The sequence below is a fragment of the Poecilia reticulata genome, chromosome 15 (genome assembly GCF_904066995.2).
Source record: "Poecilia reticulata chromosome 15, P_reticulata-male-v2, whole genome shotgun sequence".
Classification (NCBI taxonomy): Eukaryota; Metazoa; Chordata; class Actinopteri; order Cyprinodontiformes; family Poeciliidae; genus Poecilia; species Poecilia reticulata.
This window is the reverse complement of record NC_088844.1, coordinates 19022516-19042195: the sequence shown is the minus strand read 5'-3', so window position 1 is coordinate 19042195 and position 19680 is coordinate 19022516. Positions and strand designations below refer to the sequence as shown.

The window sequence follows — 19680 nt, the reverse complement described above, 5'->3', positions numbered from 1 at the left end:
AAGAAGGCTAAAATGTGAAATGTTGATGTGCTGTGTACACTGCATGCTGTCTCACTAAGGGAAATGATGTTTGGTGAAAGCACTTTATTTGGGAGTTGAAGTGGGTCTGTGAAGGGTTTTGTGCTGTGTTTTATTTTATTATTTTTTTATATAAAACAGCAACCTTTAGTGAATTCAAAATATGTTCTGTAATGCCATACTACAGATTTAGTGTGCAAGAGTGAGTTGGTGCTCTGAATAACATAAAGGGTTCGGGCCATGTCTATGTCTGGCTTTACGGATGAATAATTGATCCATTTTGTGCATCACTTGGCTCAAATTATCGGTGTTAGCATAAAAAAAAACAATACAGCTAACAGGGGAAAATATATATCCCATAATAACAGTAAAAATAACATGGATGAATACTTTGCATCTTTCACCATTTGTGTGTAGCTGTACCAGTGTTAAGGGTTTCTGCTGGCATGTTTCTTGTTTCTGTTTTAAAAAGGGGGGCAAGTTAAATATATACAGATTAATTATTATACAACCTAATGAGTGGGAAAAAAAACTAAACCAAAACATAGATTTTTGATTAGTTTGGGAAATGAGCAGCTGACAAAAGTTAGTACAGGAAAAAAAAGTGGCAAATTAGGATTTTATCGTGGCATCGCTACTATACCTTCACCTTCACTGTGATGGTCTGGTGTCATTAGACGTCATGTTAAGGAAACAAGGGTACAATGCATTTCCTGAGAGTACCACGAAACATGAAGCCTAGAGATGATTTAGATCAATTCAAGGGGGAGACTTAGAGGATGCAACCAGAAAGTACTCAAGCACAGATAAGTCGTCACAGTTTCACTTCACTGCTTTTCTTACTATGGGCTGAGACTTTCATAAGAGAGTAAAGCTCAGTGAGTTTTACGTCTCTTACTTCTGAGATGATTTGTGTTATACAGGCTTTAAGGATTTCATACAGCTTTCTAAGGACGCTACAAAGTTCGATATTTGTAATATCATGGCCCTGACTCTATTGCTTTCCTTAAGCTGTCATTAAATCCTTCAGCAAGCCTGTTGTATAAAGTTTGTGAAATCAAGTTTAGTTATTTATTTAGTTTTGCAAACGTGGCTCGTCTGATTTTATGGTCACAGCATTGAAGTGTGCAACAGTATCATTTACAGAATTGTTTTATTTTGTGGAGTTTAAGAAAAATTCTTTTTTTTTTTCTTTTAGAAATGGTTTTTAGCCTTAAAGCTTTTTTAGAGTCACATTACGGGTTTCATACTCAACTCTTAACAGGCAGGTTGTGTATTTATTAGTGTTTAATATAAAACTTATTGCCATGTTGAAAAACAAACATTTCATTAATATTTTCAGATCTTATTCAGTATTCAGATATTAACCATTAGAGCCCTGGCTTATTTGAGAAAAATATTTTGTCAAGTCTCTCCCATGCCTCAAAAATATCTACTTTTTCTTTTTTTCACAAAACGTGTAATACATTAATATGTGACACAGCAGGTATTTGACAGTACCGTTAAGAGAATATCATCGCTTAAGGCAAGGTGACAGGGATAATAATCTGCAGTGCTTTATGTTTAATAATTAAATCCCAGAGGTGGGTGCAAAAAGATGCTGGTGTCCTTGTTTCCAGTTCTCTCAATACTCTATCAGCTGGGTCCAGGGTAATCAGAGAGCATAGTTCATGTTTTCCAATTGTACAAAGGTTGATTATTGTTAAAATGATGTGGGAATAATACATGTGCCAAGGCCAGGGATACACAAAATACTTGTATTCAGTTTGCACAAAAAAAAAACAAAAAGCAAAAATAAAACATAAAAAGTAGGAAAACTACACTTTCCATTTGCAATCTCATGTTTCACGGTGTGCGCTTATTTAAGTTTCATGCATCACTGGTCCTCTGTGTGGTATTTAGAATTATATGCATTTGCTTTGTGCCTGCTTTGATTTTCTTGACCTTGTAAACATAGACTCATTCCTTTTATTTGCAGGAATTACTCATTACACAAACTGCTTCCACCCTCTATACCCCCCCCCCCCCCCCTCAAATCCCTCACCTCCGCCCCGCCAGCTGCCATCCTTTGATGAAACTACAGTAGTTCCAGAGGTGCAAGGTGATTTATTGCATTTTGTATAAATGTGAATATGTAACAGCATTTACCTTTGGATCTGTGTGGTCTGCACGAGCAGGAAATGTCAGAACTCTGAGATAAAACTGACCGTTACAAGTAAATGCTGATTAATGCCTGGAACTCTCAAGAAAATTTATGAAGTACAATTTTAATTTCTTATTGCCTTTTATATTTAGGGTTTTGAGGCAATTTGGCCAGAACATGGCATTTGGCCTATGAATCAGTAATTAATGTATTTCTTCATGTGACATTTGAGCACCGTCTGTCTACATTCATTATTTTTACGTCCCTGTCTCTATTTTCATATTTCACATTCTTGACTGGGGGTTCTTAAAATGTCATCTGCTGAGACATTTTTCTTTTTTTTACATTCACATATCTTGTTAAAGTCATTAAGTGAGAACATTCTATTGAGTTGGAATTAAAATAAATTGAATCATTTCACATTTAACAGACATGTGAAACTTTGAATGTCAAGTTTTTTTTTTTTGTTGAATTGTTTGTTGCTGCCATTTTATATTCCTATAACAGTCTGTTAGTTGAATGTGCAACGTAAAACTGAATTTATAATATGCGAACAGAGAACTTGCAACAGTCTAATTATATCTGTTCAAGCAAGTGCCAAGTATTTCTCAGTGGGCTTCATGCAGCTGAATGTGCGTGCATAAATGTAAGCTTGATTAAGAAATTGTTAAGTCAGCACAAACTATAGTCAAAAGCAGGAAGCACAAAGACTTTCAGCAAGGTGATTTAAGGTTCAATAAACTGGTCCAAATCAGTTTATTGAACTGATTTATTTTGTAAATATTGTTTATTTTTGGCAAAGTTTGAGTTAAGTTTGACAAACTCACCAAGTAGATAATAAGAGTGCTCTTATAGTCACGTAACGATGAATGACAAATGAAAACATTAAAATATCATGCTAGTTCCAGAGTCCATGTTGTACTTATTTTAATAGTAGAACAAAACAAAAGAGACTCGAGACAAACAAAGGAATTAACATGGCAATAATTTACTAACAATAGGCAAGAAATTCACTTAATATACTGTATATTGACCTATCAAACATAAATGAACAACAAGGAAATAATCAAAACACAAACATCCAAGCATTATAACAATTACTTGCACATTGAGTGTAATTCTGTACCAAAATGACTGTCTTTCAATAGGTCACTTCCTTTTTGAACTGGTTTAGTCAAAGCAAATTTGTAACCACCTCGTTGGGCTGTGATACTGCAGCTGTTTCTCTGAATACCAGACAGTCTCTTTGTAATTATACTGAGCAAGAAAAAAAAAAAGCTCCATTAAAATTTATCATCTTATTCTGTTATTTTTGGAATTATGTGAAAGCCATTGGTGTACATGAATTTTCATGTGAATCAGTCAAACATTTCTCTCTAAGTCTGGTCTGGTCCACCTCTGAACTGAAGTCTTATTGTACACTGAGATTGATGGTCATAAGACACGACTGTTCCAGCAAGCTTTCACATGGGAAGAAGTTGATTCCTTGTTCGCTCAGCTCTGCTGTGATGTGTTTTGTTTGTCAGTAAACTTGATGCAAAATTCTCTGTCTGCACCCACTTGCTGTACTGACTTGTGTCAGTTTAAACCAACAAGTCTTTTAGGAGATTTCCCCATTTCTATTACCATAAGGTTCCATCATGTTCCAAAGCTTGGTCCACACAGACCTGTGCCAGAAGGAACAGGACCATCTGCCTGAGTGACACCAAGATGTGGTGCCAAGATTGAGCCTTCAGCCAAGTTGAGTAGGGATGTTGGAACTGCACTTTTTACAGTGACCACCGATTTTTGAAAGCCCAACTCACACTACAATAGTTTTGGGAGTCTTAACCCAAATGTTCTGTGGTGAAAGAACATCTCTTGTATCTGAAAAGGTTAGTCTGTTGTCATTCAGTGTGACAGATGCAATGCCTGCTGTGATTTTCTCTGAACTGTGTGGCATTTTCTGGGACATCATAAAGTTTTTATGCTGCTGTTGCAACCAACATATGATTCTTGTCCTTTATTCCACAGCCAGGCGCATCTGCATTCTTTTTTATCATCCTCCATTTTTCCTATTTTCACCATGTAAGTCTAAGCACAACGACAAAAATTGCTGTTTATTTATTTGATGGGCTGTGATGTTTGACTTCTGATAAGTCATCTACAACTTTTAAAAATCGCACAGCTCAAAAGGCGAAACAACCTGATTCAGACTTGAAATAAGTTACTCTATATTTTCCTCAGTGGTTGTCTTGCTCTAGTAAATTTGGTGGGTCTCCATGGTGATCCAAACAACCAAATTCAACTTGAATTCCTGTTGCACCTTAAAGTTATGTATTACAATCCAGCATATTTCTTCTCATAACCCAACAACTCCCGGTAAATTTTAAAATCTTACTCTAATATTTATGTTTTAATTGTTTGGTTCGAGTTACTAAATTTTGCCGCTTCAATGATAAGATTAGAATGGACATTAGAACTGGACATTTTGTTTGTTTATGTCAATATTTTTTTATTTTATTTATTTTAGTCGAATAGCAACGAGTAGATATTGCCTCCTTAATGAATGCATGAATTTATTTAGTTTTTTGGTGATCAGCTTTACTTCGTTTAAGTTTAAGTTCAGGTGTTTGAGAAATATTCACAAGTCCTATCATTTTAGTTTTATAATATGGAGCCCTCTAGGGACATTGGGATTTTATTTTTTTTTTTTGCGTTTCCTCGCAATATGCTTACTGCAATATTTGCTGGTCTATTTTGTATAGTCACAAATGTCATTTTAACATTTCAAATATTTCACTACGAGATATTAAGATGCATGGAAAAACCTTACAAAAACCTTATAGCAGAAAGTACGATGGCCACCGTAAAAAAGGCTTAGAGTATTCAGTTACACCGAATGAACTTATCAATACATTATTGCAAGAGAACGCAAAACCCATTGAGAGGTAACACAAAAGTTTTGCGAGGTAACGCAAAAGAAAAAAAAAATCCTCCATGTCCCGTAGGGGGCTCCGTATTAAAGAGATCACTCAATGTAAAACATTTATTCTTTACATTAACTTTGGTAACCTAATAGGTTTATTGTCAGTTGTCTATTATTTGTCAATCACATAGCTTAACTGAGTTATAAAAGTTGAATTTCATGTAGCTCAATTTTATCACACAATTCAATTAAAATAGACAACAGTTAAATAGAGGATTCAATCACTTTTTTCACAATGATGTCTTCATGATCTCAAGTTTTCTAAGTGTTTATTTTTGTAATATATAGAAATATACACTGTCAATTAAATGAAATAAAAATTATTATATCCCGTCAGGGCGCTCTTAAAATTCATGGCCATACATCCAAGCCAGGATGTACAACACCTGGAGATATGGAGTGATGAGTGTATTTTGCCAAGCTATATAGATAAATGCTGGCTTTTCTCAGTGATACATTCTCATAAAAACCACTGAAGGTCAATATTTCGGCGTATAATGAAGCTACCTTAAGCTGGAGGAAATATGGCCAACGCTGTACGCAAAAGGGCAGCTCGTTAATCTAGTCACAGTGGGGGAGGAAACCAAAGTCAAGAACTTAAGCGCATTTTCTCTGAGATGAGCATATGAGATAGAATATGTCAGCCCTTAAGGTCAGGCAGGTGCTTCATCCTGATGTATTTTGATAAGAACAGCCATCCTACAAATCCTGCAGAAATTATTTGAAACGGTCTTCTGACAAGATAATTTGCTGAGTTCCTCTATAGGGCGAGTGCTTGTGGGGTCCCGCATGGGAAAGGAGCACCAACCACTGCTGTTCCTGAATCTTTTGGCGGGGGTTTTTTATATATTTTTTTGCAAACACTGCAGTGGGGAAGGAATAAAAAAAAGAAAGCTGTCAGTGACCTTTGTAAAAACATCTTACTTCACGTCTCACCTAGAGGAGCTTAAAAGTGGGTCATAGTTAGCTTTTGGCACATGGGGTCACTAAGGAGAATCTTGATTGTAATTACAGCCACATTAAAAATACACATATGAAACTTTTTTTTTTCAACCATTATTGATGCTATTTATCTCCATCTCCACGTCTAATGTCGTGGCTTCCCTCCAAACGAAGATGGAAGATGTCTTTCTAAGTGACTTTATAGAAAAACTTGTACATTTTCTGGTCCAGCAGCCTGCTTATGAAAGGACAGTGTGAGGCTATAGAGAAGTCAGGCCTGGGTATGTTAATGGCCAACACTTTTTTTCTCCCTCAGTAGCACACCACTGAAATGCCCTGGAGCAAGGCACTTAACCCCTTGCTTTATACTGCTTTTCATCAACCACCAACAGAAGACTGATTGCTGTACAGCTCCCTGGTGTGAGTATACCTGTACAGTGAACAGGGATGTAGGTCATTGCAAAATACATTGTAAACATCCTGTCAAAATATTTCCCTGAGCAAATAAACATTAGAAATAACATACATATAGTGCCGAACAGATCCTCTCCTTGCTGTCTGTGTGAGTTTGCGTGTGCATGTGCATGTGTGAATTCAGAAGGACGAGGAGGTAAAAGCGAAGTGAACTGTAACATTTACCACACAAGACAGTGTGGAGTCTCTGCGGATTGCCTGCATGGGAAGACTGATAAATTTACCGGCACCACCAACATCCATAAGAGCAGAATGAACCCAATGATACCAAAGCTATTAAAAAAAAAATCTAGACTTTGGTCAGTGAATGTGTACAGTTAGAAAAAAAAAACAACAACAACCAAACATCCTGCTCTATGGATTGGAGATATTTGTGCATTCTGTTTGATTGTTCTCATGAACAAACTGAAGTTTGTCTATATTACCTCTATCCTGGTCAAAATTGTACTTTAGACGGTTTGTTACAAAAATAATATATAAAAGAAGCCTTTTAAGAAACCAGGATAGTATAAGCCCAGTACTAATTTCAGTTTAATGTGATGTAAAAGAAAAAAAATGGACATCTCTTGAACTTTCTCTTATTTATTTAATATGAGCTACAAGTCCCAATGTACTTTAGTGGGAATTTAGGTGACAGACCCACTCATGTTTGCTTGTTCACTCTAGATGAATTGTGGTAAATCTTAAACGAAATGTCAGTTTCCTTTGGAAAATTGAGTTATCCATGCCAGTTTTCCACAAAGGCCAGATCTGTAGACAGGCCAAGTGAAAAACGCACATAGTGACAGGCCATCTCAGTTATGCTATCAGCTTTAGGTGGACACCCATATCTTGGTAGGTTTCACTTGTGTCGCATTCTTTTTGATGTGGTTTAAGCAGTGCTTTCTGAGATGGCATATATTGTTGTGTTTTAAACCCTGCTTCATCTCTGAGCTGTCTGGTAATAGTTTGTTCTTTGCTCCTCTTCACTTGATCTGTCCTCTAGCCAACTATTGATGCCTATTTATTTGCTTTTGCAGTTGCATACATAGGAGTGGACAGTAACTACATTTTACTCAGTTGCATTTACTCATAACTCTCTCTCTCTCTCTATATATATATATATGTATATATTTATTTATATTTATTTCTTCTTCACTTCCTGTAACAGGTTCAGCCGTTTACACAATAAATCTTTGGTTAAGCAGATTAAATACCAGGCAGGCTACGTCCCCGCCCCGCCCAGCCCCGCCACGCTGTACAGACTGCGCGCGCCCCCAGCACCTCGGCGTCTGATCACATTTTGCTAAGCAACAGGTTTCCGCGTGCACGGACGCGGACTGAGCTGTCTTTCACTCCCCCACGGAGAGACACATATCCTCAGCCAGTCAGAAAACTGCCCTCCCAAACGACGTTACAAGTCGCCGTCTCCGGGCGGAACACAGTTGCAGCTTGATGGTGAGCAATGCACTCTTGCAGAGCAAACTTACCAGTGTAATTAACTTTAAGCAGCCGAGACGCCGTTTGCACCGTTGAATACGGCAGATGGACATGTGTGTACTCTAGATGTCAGATTACCGTATAGTAAATCCCGGGCCCAGCGTTTTCAGAATGAACGCAGACAGACGCGTCGGATGAGTGTAATGCTACAGTAAGCTGTTGTTTAACTGTGTTCTTTTGGCTCCAGGCCTCAGCCAGTTTTTACGCATGCGGAGGCAGTCCAGGGTTGACTTTAACCAACTAAAACTGATTAAAAGTTCTTTAAACTGTCACACTTTAAGGCTTACCTGCTCAAGGAGGTAAAGGCTCAGGAGGTGCATTATAGTCTAAACTTACCAATGGCCCACAACCCCTGTAGAGACTTGATGTGAATCAACAGGGAGTTTCTGAGTGAGGCATCCTCCTCCACACCGCTTCAGGCAATCGATAGTCAGACACTTTGTCTCAAGCAGTGTGAGATGCTAATGGAGCTCAGCATTAGGGGATGTTTAGGATGTCAGAAAGAATTCATTCTGAAAACGTTTGTTCTTAGGTTTGTAGACCTATTTAACAGACTTGCACAAAATCCCACCCCTAATCTAGTTCTACTTCTCTTTTTTAACAGTACATCAATTGTTGCAATAACGTTTATATATAATCAGCCATAACATTAAAACTATATTCCTAATATTTTTAAGGTCCCAAAACAGCTGAGACCGGTTGAGACGGGAACTTGTAGCTGAAGCAAATCCAACATTCAGTTTAATTTGGAAACCAAGTCAACACTTCAAATTTGATACTGTGCGTCATTTTTGCCTTGTCGCACATTGCATAATCCTGCTGAAAGAGGCTGCAGCCGTCAGAAAATACTTTTCTCATGAAATAGTGTGCATGGGCTACGACAATGCTCAGAGTATTATAAGCAAGAAAAATGGTTAAAAAAAAAGTCAAAGAACGGCTCTTACTAAGAACTATAGTCCATTGTTCAGGTTAAAAAGCTGCTCAGAAGAGCTGGATTGTTTGTAAATGTCAAATCACTGTCCCGAAAGTTGGCGCTAGAGAAGCGCAAGATAGACAATTCATCAATCAATCAAATCTATTTGTATAGCCCATTTCAGCAACAAGGCAGATCAAATTGGTTTACGTCATGAAAACATCAAAACTCATCACACAGTCAACAATTGCGGAAACCAGTAACAAGGTCTGGAAGGTTGACACAACAACAGCAGATCTTTAATGTATTTTGGCGCTAAGCCACTCAGTGATTCATAGACCAACAGAACTATTTTAAAGTCCATTCTCTGAGCTACAAGGAGCCAGTGTAGGGATTTTTGAAGTGGTGTGAGGATAATAACGACAGCATTTTATTCTGTGTTGTCTTTTAGCCATATGAAAGCTGATGTAAGTAATTATTTTATAAACAAACAACAGCACACAGCTTTACCTTATTGTGGTTCTCCTTCAGAGCACTGCATAAATGGGAAACTCTCTACAATATACTACTGGGGTTAGTGACTGATAAAGGTACTGCCTCAAAGAAAAAAAGAGCAGGCAACAGAGGTGAAGTAGCGCTGCTGCTGTTGGCTCTGGGCTAATTTAACCCATGGTTAAACATTATTTGAGGTATTATGTACTTGAAACATCCTGCATTCAGAGCACTTTGCAATGTTCCTTGGGGTGATAGAGAACAAAGAACAAAACAAAGGGATTCTGGGAGAGCAGACACGTTAACCGTAGCTAGTTATGCACTTTGCCGATATCTGAGGCAGAAGCAGGTTTTGCTGTCAGCTTCGAGCGTTGCTCCATTTGAAGCAAAAAAATCAATGTCTGTCTCTGTTTTTGGAGGTTTCAAGGCGTGGAGGCTCATCAGTGTTATTACTGATTAGCGGGGATCCACAGAGCTACCCTGGGAGCACGAGTGATGAGTCCAGCAGTGCGCTGCGGCCAGCCGCATGCTGGTGTTTTGCTAATCAGTCCTTCAGTGGCTCTGCAATGACATCAGAGGCTCGGCGTCGTCTCAGTGACATCCTGCTGCTAATAGCACACAGAAAATTATACTGACTGCTGCAGCTTTGAAGCTTACCTGCAAGGAGTCAGAGTGAATATGCTTTGCATTATCAAGCGAGGATCCTTTTTGTGGTCATTCATTGCACACCTTGGAAGAGGTTTTCATTAGTTAATATGCTCAGACGCAGGTGGTCTGACACATCTAATGATAACATTTGATCTTTTCTGCTTTACTGTTGTACAGGATATTATCAATGACTAACTTTCAGCTGTGAAGTGCGATGTAGAACAGAAGAAAGGGCTCTGTGCCAACTACTTTAAAAAGAGTCTGTTATTTGCAATGAGACTTTCTTGAGTAAGATGAGATTCATAACACATTCATATTTATTTCTACACGAGACATTTTTCCATGATGATGGCAAATTCTCAATACTCAGTACTGGAAGTTAATTTGTGTTCTTTAGTTGGTTGCCATTGTTTCAAAGACATACCTTTTGCAGTTTTCGAAACTTCAATATAATACCTTTTTTAAATGGCACAGCAGTTGTGAATGGTGTTTGAAACGGTTGCAAAAGAAAAGCTTCACATTTTGAAATTTTGAATTTGAAATTATAATCTACTTTTTCCAACAAGCAGTGTTGGATAAAAGGTGTAAGCCTCTGAGAACTCACCCTTAGTCCCATAGCAGGAAAACATAACATAGTGCACTATTTGCTACTGAAAACACCACCAGGCTCCAGTCACTGCAGCTGTCAGGTTGTAAGAAGTTCTGAATGAAGCTGACGATAATGAGAAATTACCATATGCAAGGAGGACTGCACTATTTATCTCAGCGATGTTTACCTCAACTTACACCTGTGTGTCCCAATTTTGCATAAGTGCCATTGTGCTGTAACTGGCTTCTGCATCTCACTCACTTGGCCCTATCTTCATCACTGTCTCTGTGCAGTGCACTAACTGCATAATGAGCAAATCTTTTGCTACTTCTAAAGAAAAATGAAAGCACAATAGTCTGTACTTTTACAATGTTTTTCATCAAGTGGTAAGTAAGCAAAATGTTTTTTAGAAATGGGCCAGTTTTGGATTCATTTAAGTGCATTGCATTTGCACATGGCAGTGTGATGGAACCTGTAACTCTGCAGAGGCTTATTTATTTATTTACTTTGTTATATTAATGTATTTAATATTTAGCTTTTGTCACTCAATGAGTAACTCTGTTCATAAAATTGCCTTATCTAACCAAGTATTCACGTTTAAGAAGCCAAGCTAATCCCTTTTTGCTACAAAGAGACTTTAAGTTATGAAAAAATATGCTGAATAATGTTTTTGATCATTTTTTTCTCTTTGAAGTGGTATTATAGCTGTTGCATCTTATTTTATCTCATGTAACAGACAGCGACTGACACACAACCCGCCAGTTTGATGTGATAATTTGTTGAATCCTCCTTGTGTCTCTCTCAGTTATCAGCCAAGTGAGAATATACAACACTCCCTTGATCTATTCCCCTCTGTGAACCCATGTGACTGGCATGGCAATTTTAAGGTTAAACTGTGATATATAGATATAGGTAGTAGGGCACTTTCTGCAGAAATTAATTCAGCCCATGTTGCATAAGCCTTTTTCTGACCTCTGACCCCTATTACAAATAAATTACTTATATTTGTAATCCTCAGGGGCTGCACAGTGGCGCAGTTGGTAGAGCTGTTGCCTTGCAGCAAGAAGGTTCTGGGTTCGATTCCCGGCCTGGGGTCTTTCTGCATGGAGTTTGCATGTTCTCCCTGTGTATGCGTGGGTTTTCTCTGGGTACTCCGGTTTCCTCCCACAGTCCAAAAACATGACTGTCAGGTTAATTGGCCTCTCCAAATTGCCCCTAGGTGTGAGTGTGTGTGTGTGCATGGTTGTGTGTCCTGTGTGTCTCTGTGTTGCCCTGCGACAGACTGGCGACCTGTCCAGGGTGACCCCGCCTCTCGCCCGAAACGTTGGCTGGAGATGGGCACCAGCACCCCTCCCGACCCCACTGAGGGAAAAAGGGTGCAAGAAAATGGATGGATGGATGTAATCCTCAGTTTAATCCTTAGTGGTCAACAGCCTTAAGGTACTTAAATATCCCTGCTTCACATTTGTTATTTATTGAGATGCAAGGCAATTATAATGATTCTGGAGAATTACAGTATGAGATTTTATTGAATGTGATTCAAATAGATGAATTCAGTAAACTCTAAGATAGAATAATGTGCTTCAGTGTCTGAATTGCATTCAAGATCTAAATTGTAGATCCTAAACTGTAGATTCATTATGCAAAATAATTGTGGTTTTAACAGCCCTCTTAAGTATTTTACTTCAAAATAAAGGCAAGTAAAACTAATTCGCAGCTGAGTGTAAGAAACTATTCTCCCGGTGCATGTGTGGGTTCTTTCTGGGTACTCCTCCTTCCCCACACAGTCCAAAAATATGACTGTTAGGTTAATGTGTCTCTCTAAAGCTAGAAAAAAAAGAGGAAAATTACATTTTTGGCAGCAATATTTCCGATTTTGAGGTGGTGACACTTTTCTGTCTCTATTAGAGCAAATCAAGCTAATAATAATCATACAATTTCCGTATTTATCTGTGTATTTCTTAAAAATAAAACAAGTACAGGATCAACTCTTTTGTTCATTTGTACCCATTTTATACACATACTGTACATCAGCGTGTTGATGTACAGTATGTGTACATCAACACATACTGTACATCAGTATGTGTTGATGTACACATACTGTACATCAACACATACTGTACATCAGTATGTGTTGATGTACACATACTGTACATCAACACGCTGATGTACAGTATGTACATCAGCGTACATACTGATGTACATACTGTACATTCATCAGTATGTACAGTATGTACATACTGATGTACATACTGTACATCAGTATGTGTTGATGTACACATACTGTACATCAACACGCTGATGTACAGTATGTGTATAAAATGGGTACAAATGAACAAAAGAGTTGATCCTGTACTTGTTTTATTTTTAAGAAATACACAGATAAAATACACATACTGTATTTTATACACATACTGTACATCTGTATAATAATCTCTGTTATTATACAGAGATTTTCTGTATAATAATTACTTTTCTGAACATCCATTTTATTGAATGCAATTCTTATCACCGTTTGGGCCATTTATTGATCACTCAGGAAACCAAAATAACTAGGGAACTCATGTTGGCAGACACTATTTGTTTAAGCCAGATAACCACATTTACCTATAGAAGTTTTCTGCCATCTACTTATAGTCAATAAAAAATGACTTTAAAACACAAAATGCAAAATCTCCCCAAGGTGGGTGCGAATAGATAGATGGTTGCTATGAAACATCTTGTCAGTGCACTTGTATGAAAGAAAAAAAAAAGAAGCGGTGGAGGAAAACAAATGGCCTGCAACCTTAGGAATGTTTTGCTCTTTTCTTTTATAATTGTGTTAATGACAGTTTATTTTGTTGTTTTTTTAGAGTTCTGAATCCTCAACATCAAAAAGAGAAGTTTAGAAAATGGACTGTGAAAATGCTTTCAGCTGATGTTGGTGATATTCAGTGGTAGCATGTATTTCTTTTTGTGGGTGGTAATGATGTGCAGAACTCAACATGTCCCTTTGGGGCTTGGCAATCCACGCAGTAGGATTTTGGAGCTTTTTCAATGAAACCAGAAGCCTGCAGATAGTGACAAAAACAAGGGTTGCAGCACTGAACGAAATGAGAAAAGTTACTATACCTTAAAAAGGGAACGTCAAAGTACAGTGTTAATCTGAGGAAATAAAGCTCTAAAATTTTATCACCGCCAACAAGACATTTCACATTAAATAAATTATCTTGAAAGCAGCCATAAATAATTACAATTTAGACAACTTTATTGCAGTTTGATCTTGAGTCACTTCTTATAATAAATATCCCTCTTAACAGTAAACCAATTACACATCTTTTGGACATATTAGAAATGGATAATTAGATTTTTTTCCCCTTCCTCTTAGAAATCAGGTGCAGCATTCTGATTTGCTCAGTGAAACACAATAGTCAACCTCATCTCATATAAATGACGTTCTCTAAATCCCCTCTGAGCTCTAACGACAATACATGCAATCTCATTCGGTTTATCACTCCTCCCGTCTATTGATATTGATGTTCCATATTCGGGGTGTCATTACTTATCACCATGCAGTTATTCATATCTCCCATTGTGAGCTGATCAAGGGGCAGAGTTTTTCTCGCAGTGAGCCTTCCTTACGTTGTTGTTTTTATCTGGAGCGCACGTATGAAAGGGGCCTGAGGGAGAAAGACAATGCTGTCTGTTTTAACTCATCTCACTGCCCAACACTGAGGTATCAGGCACCGGCAGAGGAGAGAGAATATTTTATCTGACACCGTCACTCGCTGTAGAAACCTCAGGGAGGCTGAGACTGCTGTGACACACTTGGTGGTCAGCAGCACTGCATATGATTATGACAACTCCAGCAAGACAGACTGACAACGCAAGTCTGGTATTACAGTAGAGCTAAATCTTCAAATTACCTTCACTGTCAGTTGTTTTGCAGTGTCTGAAAGATGTACGTTTTCAAGAAAGTTGTTCGTTTTGCAAAAAAAATAAAAAATTCACATTCTTTGTTTTCCCCCAGGTTGCTTCCGAGCCTGTGAATTTGAAGCATGTGCAGCAAAGAGCCATACGACACACAGCGCAGTCCATTTACGTCATTCATTAACCTGATGAAGTTGCTGCTAATGTTTCAAGACTGATTAGGCGTTAATTGCTACGGAGGGGAAAGATGTGGGCGTCGCTGTTCCACTTGATTGCCGTCTTTGTGGCCGTCCACATTACCAAGTGCCAAACAGTTTGCAACAAACAAGCGCCGCTTGAGTGGTACCTTAAGAAGCACACAATCCAGCTGAATTGGACTTTAATCGGAAACATCTGTGAGAATGACTTGGAGTGCTGGGGCTCTCAGGGGAAGCGCCAAGTGAGCGAGCAGCCTTTTAGCTTCCCACAGATATGCCCACTTCAGCTGCAACATGGAGACAAACTGCTCATGTCTGCTGATGAAACTCTCAAGACGTATGGCATCAGGATCTTCAACGTGTCAAGAGAGGACTTTGAAAGCTGCACTACAAATGCAGAGTTGAAGAATCAGTTTGTGTTCCCTCACAATACAAACGAAAGTGAGCATGTTGAGGCCAAGTGGATTACCCCAGGTCATCATTACTTTATCGCGCTTCACGAAGGGGATTCGCAGTTATGCAAGCTTGGTTTAAGGCTTAATGTTTCTGTTAAAACACAGCTCTGCCGGGCCTCTCCTCTTCTGAGACTTTGTTCGGGGAATGGAGTTTGCCGAACAGATTTCTATGAAGGCGCGTACCACTGCCGATGCAACCACCTCTACTTTGGGAGGTTCTGTGAAAGGTTCGACGCCTGTTTGGATAACCCCTGTCAGAACAAAGGAATCTGCTTGACTAACGGGTCCACAGATCCAAACAACAGAACCTACAAATGCTTATGTCCACCACACTTTACAGGTAAGGATAAACATTTAAGTCTTCCTGTTGACTTCTTCAATTATTTTCAGTTTGTGTTGAATAGTGGCGTCCGCAAAAAATACCTAATGCAAAGTTTATTTTTTAATTGCCCTATGCATTATTTCAACAAAGTAAAACATCTTTCTTTTACAAGACTTTCTCGTCAAGAGTACAGCATGTATGCAAAAAAATATAATTTTATTGATGAATTTTATATAATGATGGTTTATTTACACTATTCATATCCCTTGATCTTTTTCACTTTGTACAACATTAAAACCATGACCTTCTATATAATTCATTACAATTTTATGTTATAGACAAAGTAGTGCGTAATTATGAAATGAAAGGAATCTGATTCCTGGTCTTAAAAGCATTTTTTTTTTAAAGAAAGAAAGAAAATTCCCAAAACTATCTGAGAGCTGTTAAATATTGCCCTTTCCCTTTAAGATTATATAATACTTTGTGTTATTTTATCATATAAATTCCTTGATAATCTTCATCAAAGTTTGTGGTTGAAACAATTACTCAAGAGGTATGAATACTTTTGCAAGTTATTTATTATTTATTTTTAACATGATAAAAGTATAAAATCACACACATGAGCAAGGAATGTGAAAGACATATTTTTGTACTCCAATAATCTTAACACATGTAATATAACATTATATCTATTGTAAGATTTTATGTAATGTTAATACAATTATCACCTAAACTTTTATAAATAACTTTCAGAACATCTATAATAAATAAAAAAAATGACATATCTCTCTTTCTTACAAACAAACAAACAAACAAACCTTAATTGTTTCCCTTTAAATGAAAGCTTGTGTGTTGTTTTCTTTTACAGGTGTAAACTGCTCTGAAATCATTGGGGAAGGAAACTGTCAGACAATTTGTGAAGATGGGACATGCGTCCAACTGTCACCGGTTTCCTTCAAATGCATTTGTGCGTCTGGATTTTCAGGTAAGAGGCTTTATTTTCTACTTAAATTTGATATTCTGCAGTTGCACTGACACTCCAAGGAAATATTTTTCAACATGATACAGAAACTTAATTAATGACCTCTTAAAGTCACTTTTTCCACAATATTTCACATCACATCTGTGAAGTATTTCATTTTATCAAACATGAAAAAAGAAAAATGTAGTGGCTAATAACTACCAAGGTCAAAAAACTACAAAGACACTAATGTTTCTTCATGGGCTGTGAGCTTGTTATTACAAAACATGAAGCAGCCTGGTCAAATCAAAGCAACTCATGTTGCAAGCAATAATATTCTGCTGTTGAGTCCTAAGACTGAGCACGTCTCAGTTAACAAAACAAAAGTTTTTTTTTTTTTTTTTTTTTACGGCTTTCAGTTTAAATGTAATTTACAATGTATTGCTTCTGCTGAACTTGAGACATCAGTTTAATTATTGCCAAGTGAAAAGTCAAAAGAGATATTTAACCAAACATTAATGCTTTGTTTTTGCCTCATTAACACAACCCACAAAGATTGACAATTAAAGCTGACTATGAATTACTTCTCTTTCTGGAGTTTTTCTTAAAGGGCCGTGCAAAAAAACTGGTGACAAATGTAGTTTATTTAGCTTTACTGTGGTAATGTAAGTGCTCATTTATGCTAATTCTCCTTCCCTATAAAACATTTATAAAGGCCAAACTGCTATCATGTTGTCATTTTAAGGAACTACTGGATGCTCATGTATGAAAATTTGATGGCAGTAATGTTCTTCTGGCCTCATAAATTTAAGATTATTACTCCTTTAATCATAATGTAGTTTAATCTACCATAGCAAAGCACAGTTGGGTTAATGGGTATCACAAATACTTGAGCTACAATACATGGATACTCTTCAGACTGCCCTGAATATCAAAAACATGAGATAAAAGCAAATGCGATGGACCTTCTGGAGTAAGCCCCTCCAGGTGGCTCCTTACATTGATTCATTGTTTTCTTTGCTGCACACTTTGCCTTGGCAGCACTTTTGAGGTGTCATAGTTGTGCCTTTTGAGTCCAACCCATGCTTTCAGCTTATTATTTCAGAAATGTGGTTTCAAGGTTGCTTGGAGTGCTTGCTGGCATTCTTTTATACAAGAGTTGATTATGGCTGTACTGCAGAGCAAGAGTGTTGTCTATTTTTATAAAGTTTTTTTTTCTTTCTTTTTTTAAGCAATTGTCATAAGCCAATTGCTTTTTTGTCTATCAGAGTTGGACCTGGAGGGTAGGTGGAGCGTAGGTGAAGGATGAACATTTGGCTGTGTAACTGAATGGCTTCATCTAAATTATCAAGAACAAGTTAAAAGAGAACTAATCTTGAATGTGGTTTCCCAGTGCGAGTGCCCCATAGAAAATGTAGGTTACATGAATAATGTGTTTGAAGCTGAATTTTAGAACAACTCTGATTTATGAGAGAAGATCATTAGTTAATTTCACATCTCTGAAAAGGAATGTCATCATTTGGCTTTGATCTTCTACATTCTGCATGCTGGATTCTTGCCAAACTGAAAGCTTGATAGTTTTTTCAAAAGATAAAGGAGTAATTTTATGTCACAAAATGTTTTATTTGATTACTTATACTATAAGAATGAGTAAGCAAATAATCTTTCTTTTTTTTGGGGGGGGGGGAATTACAAGGCAAGATCAAAATAGCAAGATACGTTTATTTGGTGAGCACAATTTATATACAGGTATTTTGAATTATTTACGGGGAAATATAGAACTAAAAGTAATAAAAAAAGAAGCTAGATACAAAAAAATCTAAGCACCTATCCATTGTCCAGGTCCAAAACATCCACCAGTAACATTTTATGTAAGCTCTAGCTGCCTTAAAAATTCGTCTAAGAAGCCAATCAGACATCTTTACATAAATCTAAGCTTGTGATAATAAAGATGTGAACCAGTCTTACTGTGCTATCTTTTTCATTCTTTACTAAACCAAAGAGCTGATTTCTAATTCTTAAAATATTTGCTGCTGTGAAGTTTTATATGTTATTTATATGTTGACATGTGCCAGTCAAATATATTATAAAGATATCTGTCAATAAATAAAATATTAATCAAGGCTTTTATTTATTTATTTTTTTTACTGATCTCATAGATGCTGTAAGAAATAAATTTCCTTCCTCAATATGTTTCCCTATTGATTAGCCAAATCATGTCGGATTTAATTTGTAAAGGTTGTTTGTCTCTGTTAAATGTTGCTTAGTGTGCAACATTTTACACTGCTACAATCCCCCGTCCCCTTTGCAACTAGAGATATGCATGGTAATAATTCCTTTATCTTGTCACAAAGATACATAGTAATTAAAGACACTAAAAAGAGTCCATTTGAGAAAGTTGGGACACCTGAAACTCAAGGGAGTCAATAAGCAGCAGGACAGACACCTTTTCAAAAACTATTGTGGGTGTAAATTACTCTTTGTAATTTTAGTGGTGAAGTTAATCAAATAATTTATTTAATTCTCAAAATTAAACGTATTTCTGTAAGCTTGTTTTCACTTGACAGCTGTTATCAAATGTGCTTTAGTTGATGGTGTTGTCTTTAGTAAACCATATCCACTGGATGTGTTTGCATCGTCATTGTGTCCCGCCGTCCCGTCAGCTTCTTGGGAGTTCTGCGAAGCTTGTGCCTCCTCCGCCTCTCTGTTGCTCTTGGCTCATTAATCAACTGAAATTTAGTGGCTGCTCCATTGCTGGCTGCCCTCACAGGCCAAAGTCTATGTGCACAGAATAATGAGTTGAACTCATGGGATGTTTCAAATAAGATTTTCTTTTGATTTGTCTTTCCGTAGCACTACCTCCAGAGTATTTGTTCCAAGGTATTACCACATTTATAGGGCCATAATCATTAAGCTTTAATTATCTTGTTGCGAGTAATATTAAATTGAGACCCTTTCAATTTGCACAATGTATGTAATTATTACCCTTATTAAACTTTTCAATTACAGAGTATGTGAAGGAGACAGTTTACAAAACCTCAATAATATTTGTAAAGAAATAGTATCACATATGCATAGCATGAAAACTCTGGGGGGGGAAATTATTAGACAACTCGTTAGATAGTAATTATGTTATTATGTTTCTCATGTAAAGGTGACGAGTGGAAATA

At 37.2% G+C, this 19680-nt stretch overlaps 1 protein-coding gene across 3 annotated transcripts in view; it reads left to right on the top strand.

Moving 5' to 3' along the window:
* Positions 1 to 5384: 5384 nt before the first annotated feature.
* eys (EGF-like photoreceptor maintenance factor) overlaps positions 5385 to 19680 on the top strand; it is a 176769-nt gene continuing 162473 nt past the window's right edge. Inside the window, exons 1-3 of one of the 3 annotated variants that reach the window (XM_081616684.1) lie at positions 5385 to 7982; positions 14676 to 15567; positions 16418 to 16534. In XM_081616684.1, coding sequence (XP_081472810.1) covers positions 14823 to 15567; positions 16418 to 16534 — 862 coding nt within the window. In that variant the 5' untranslated portion in view covers positions 5385 to 7982; positions 14676 to 14822. The remainder of the gene's footprint in view (positions 7983 to 14675; positions 15568 to 16417; positions 16535 to 19680) is intronic. The other 2 variants (XM_017309076.2, XM_008429846.2) reach the window with 2 other exon arrangements.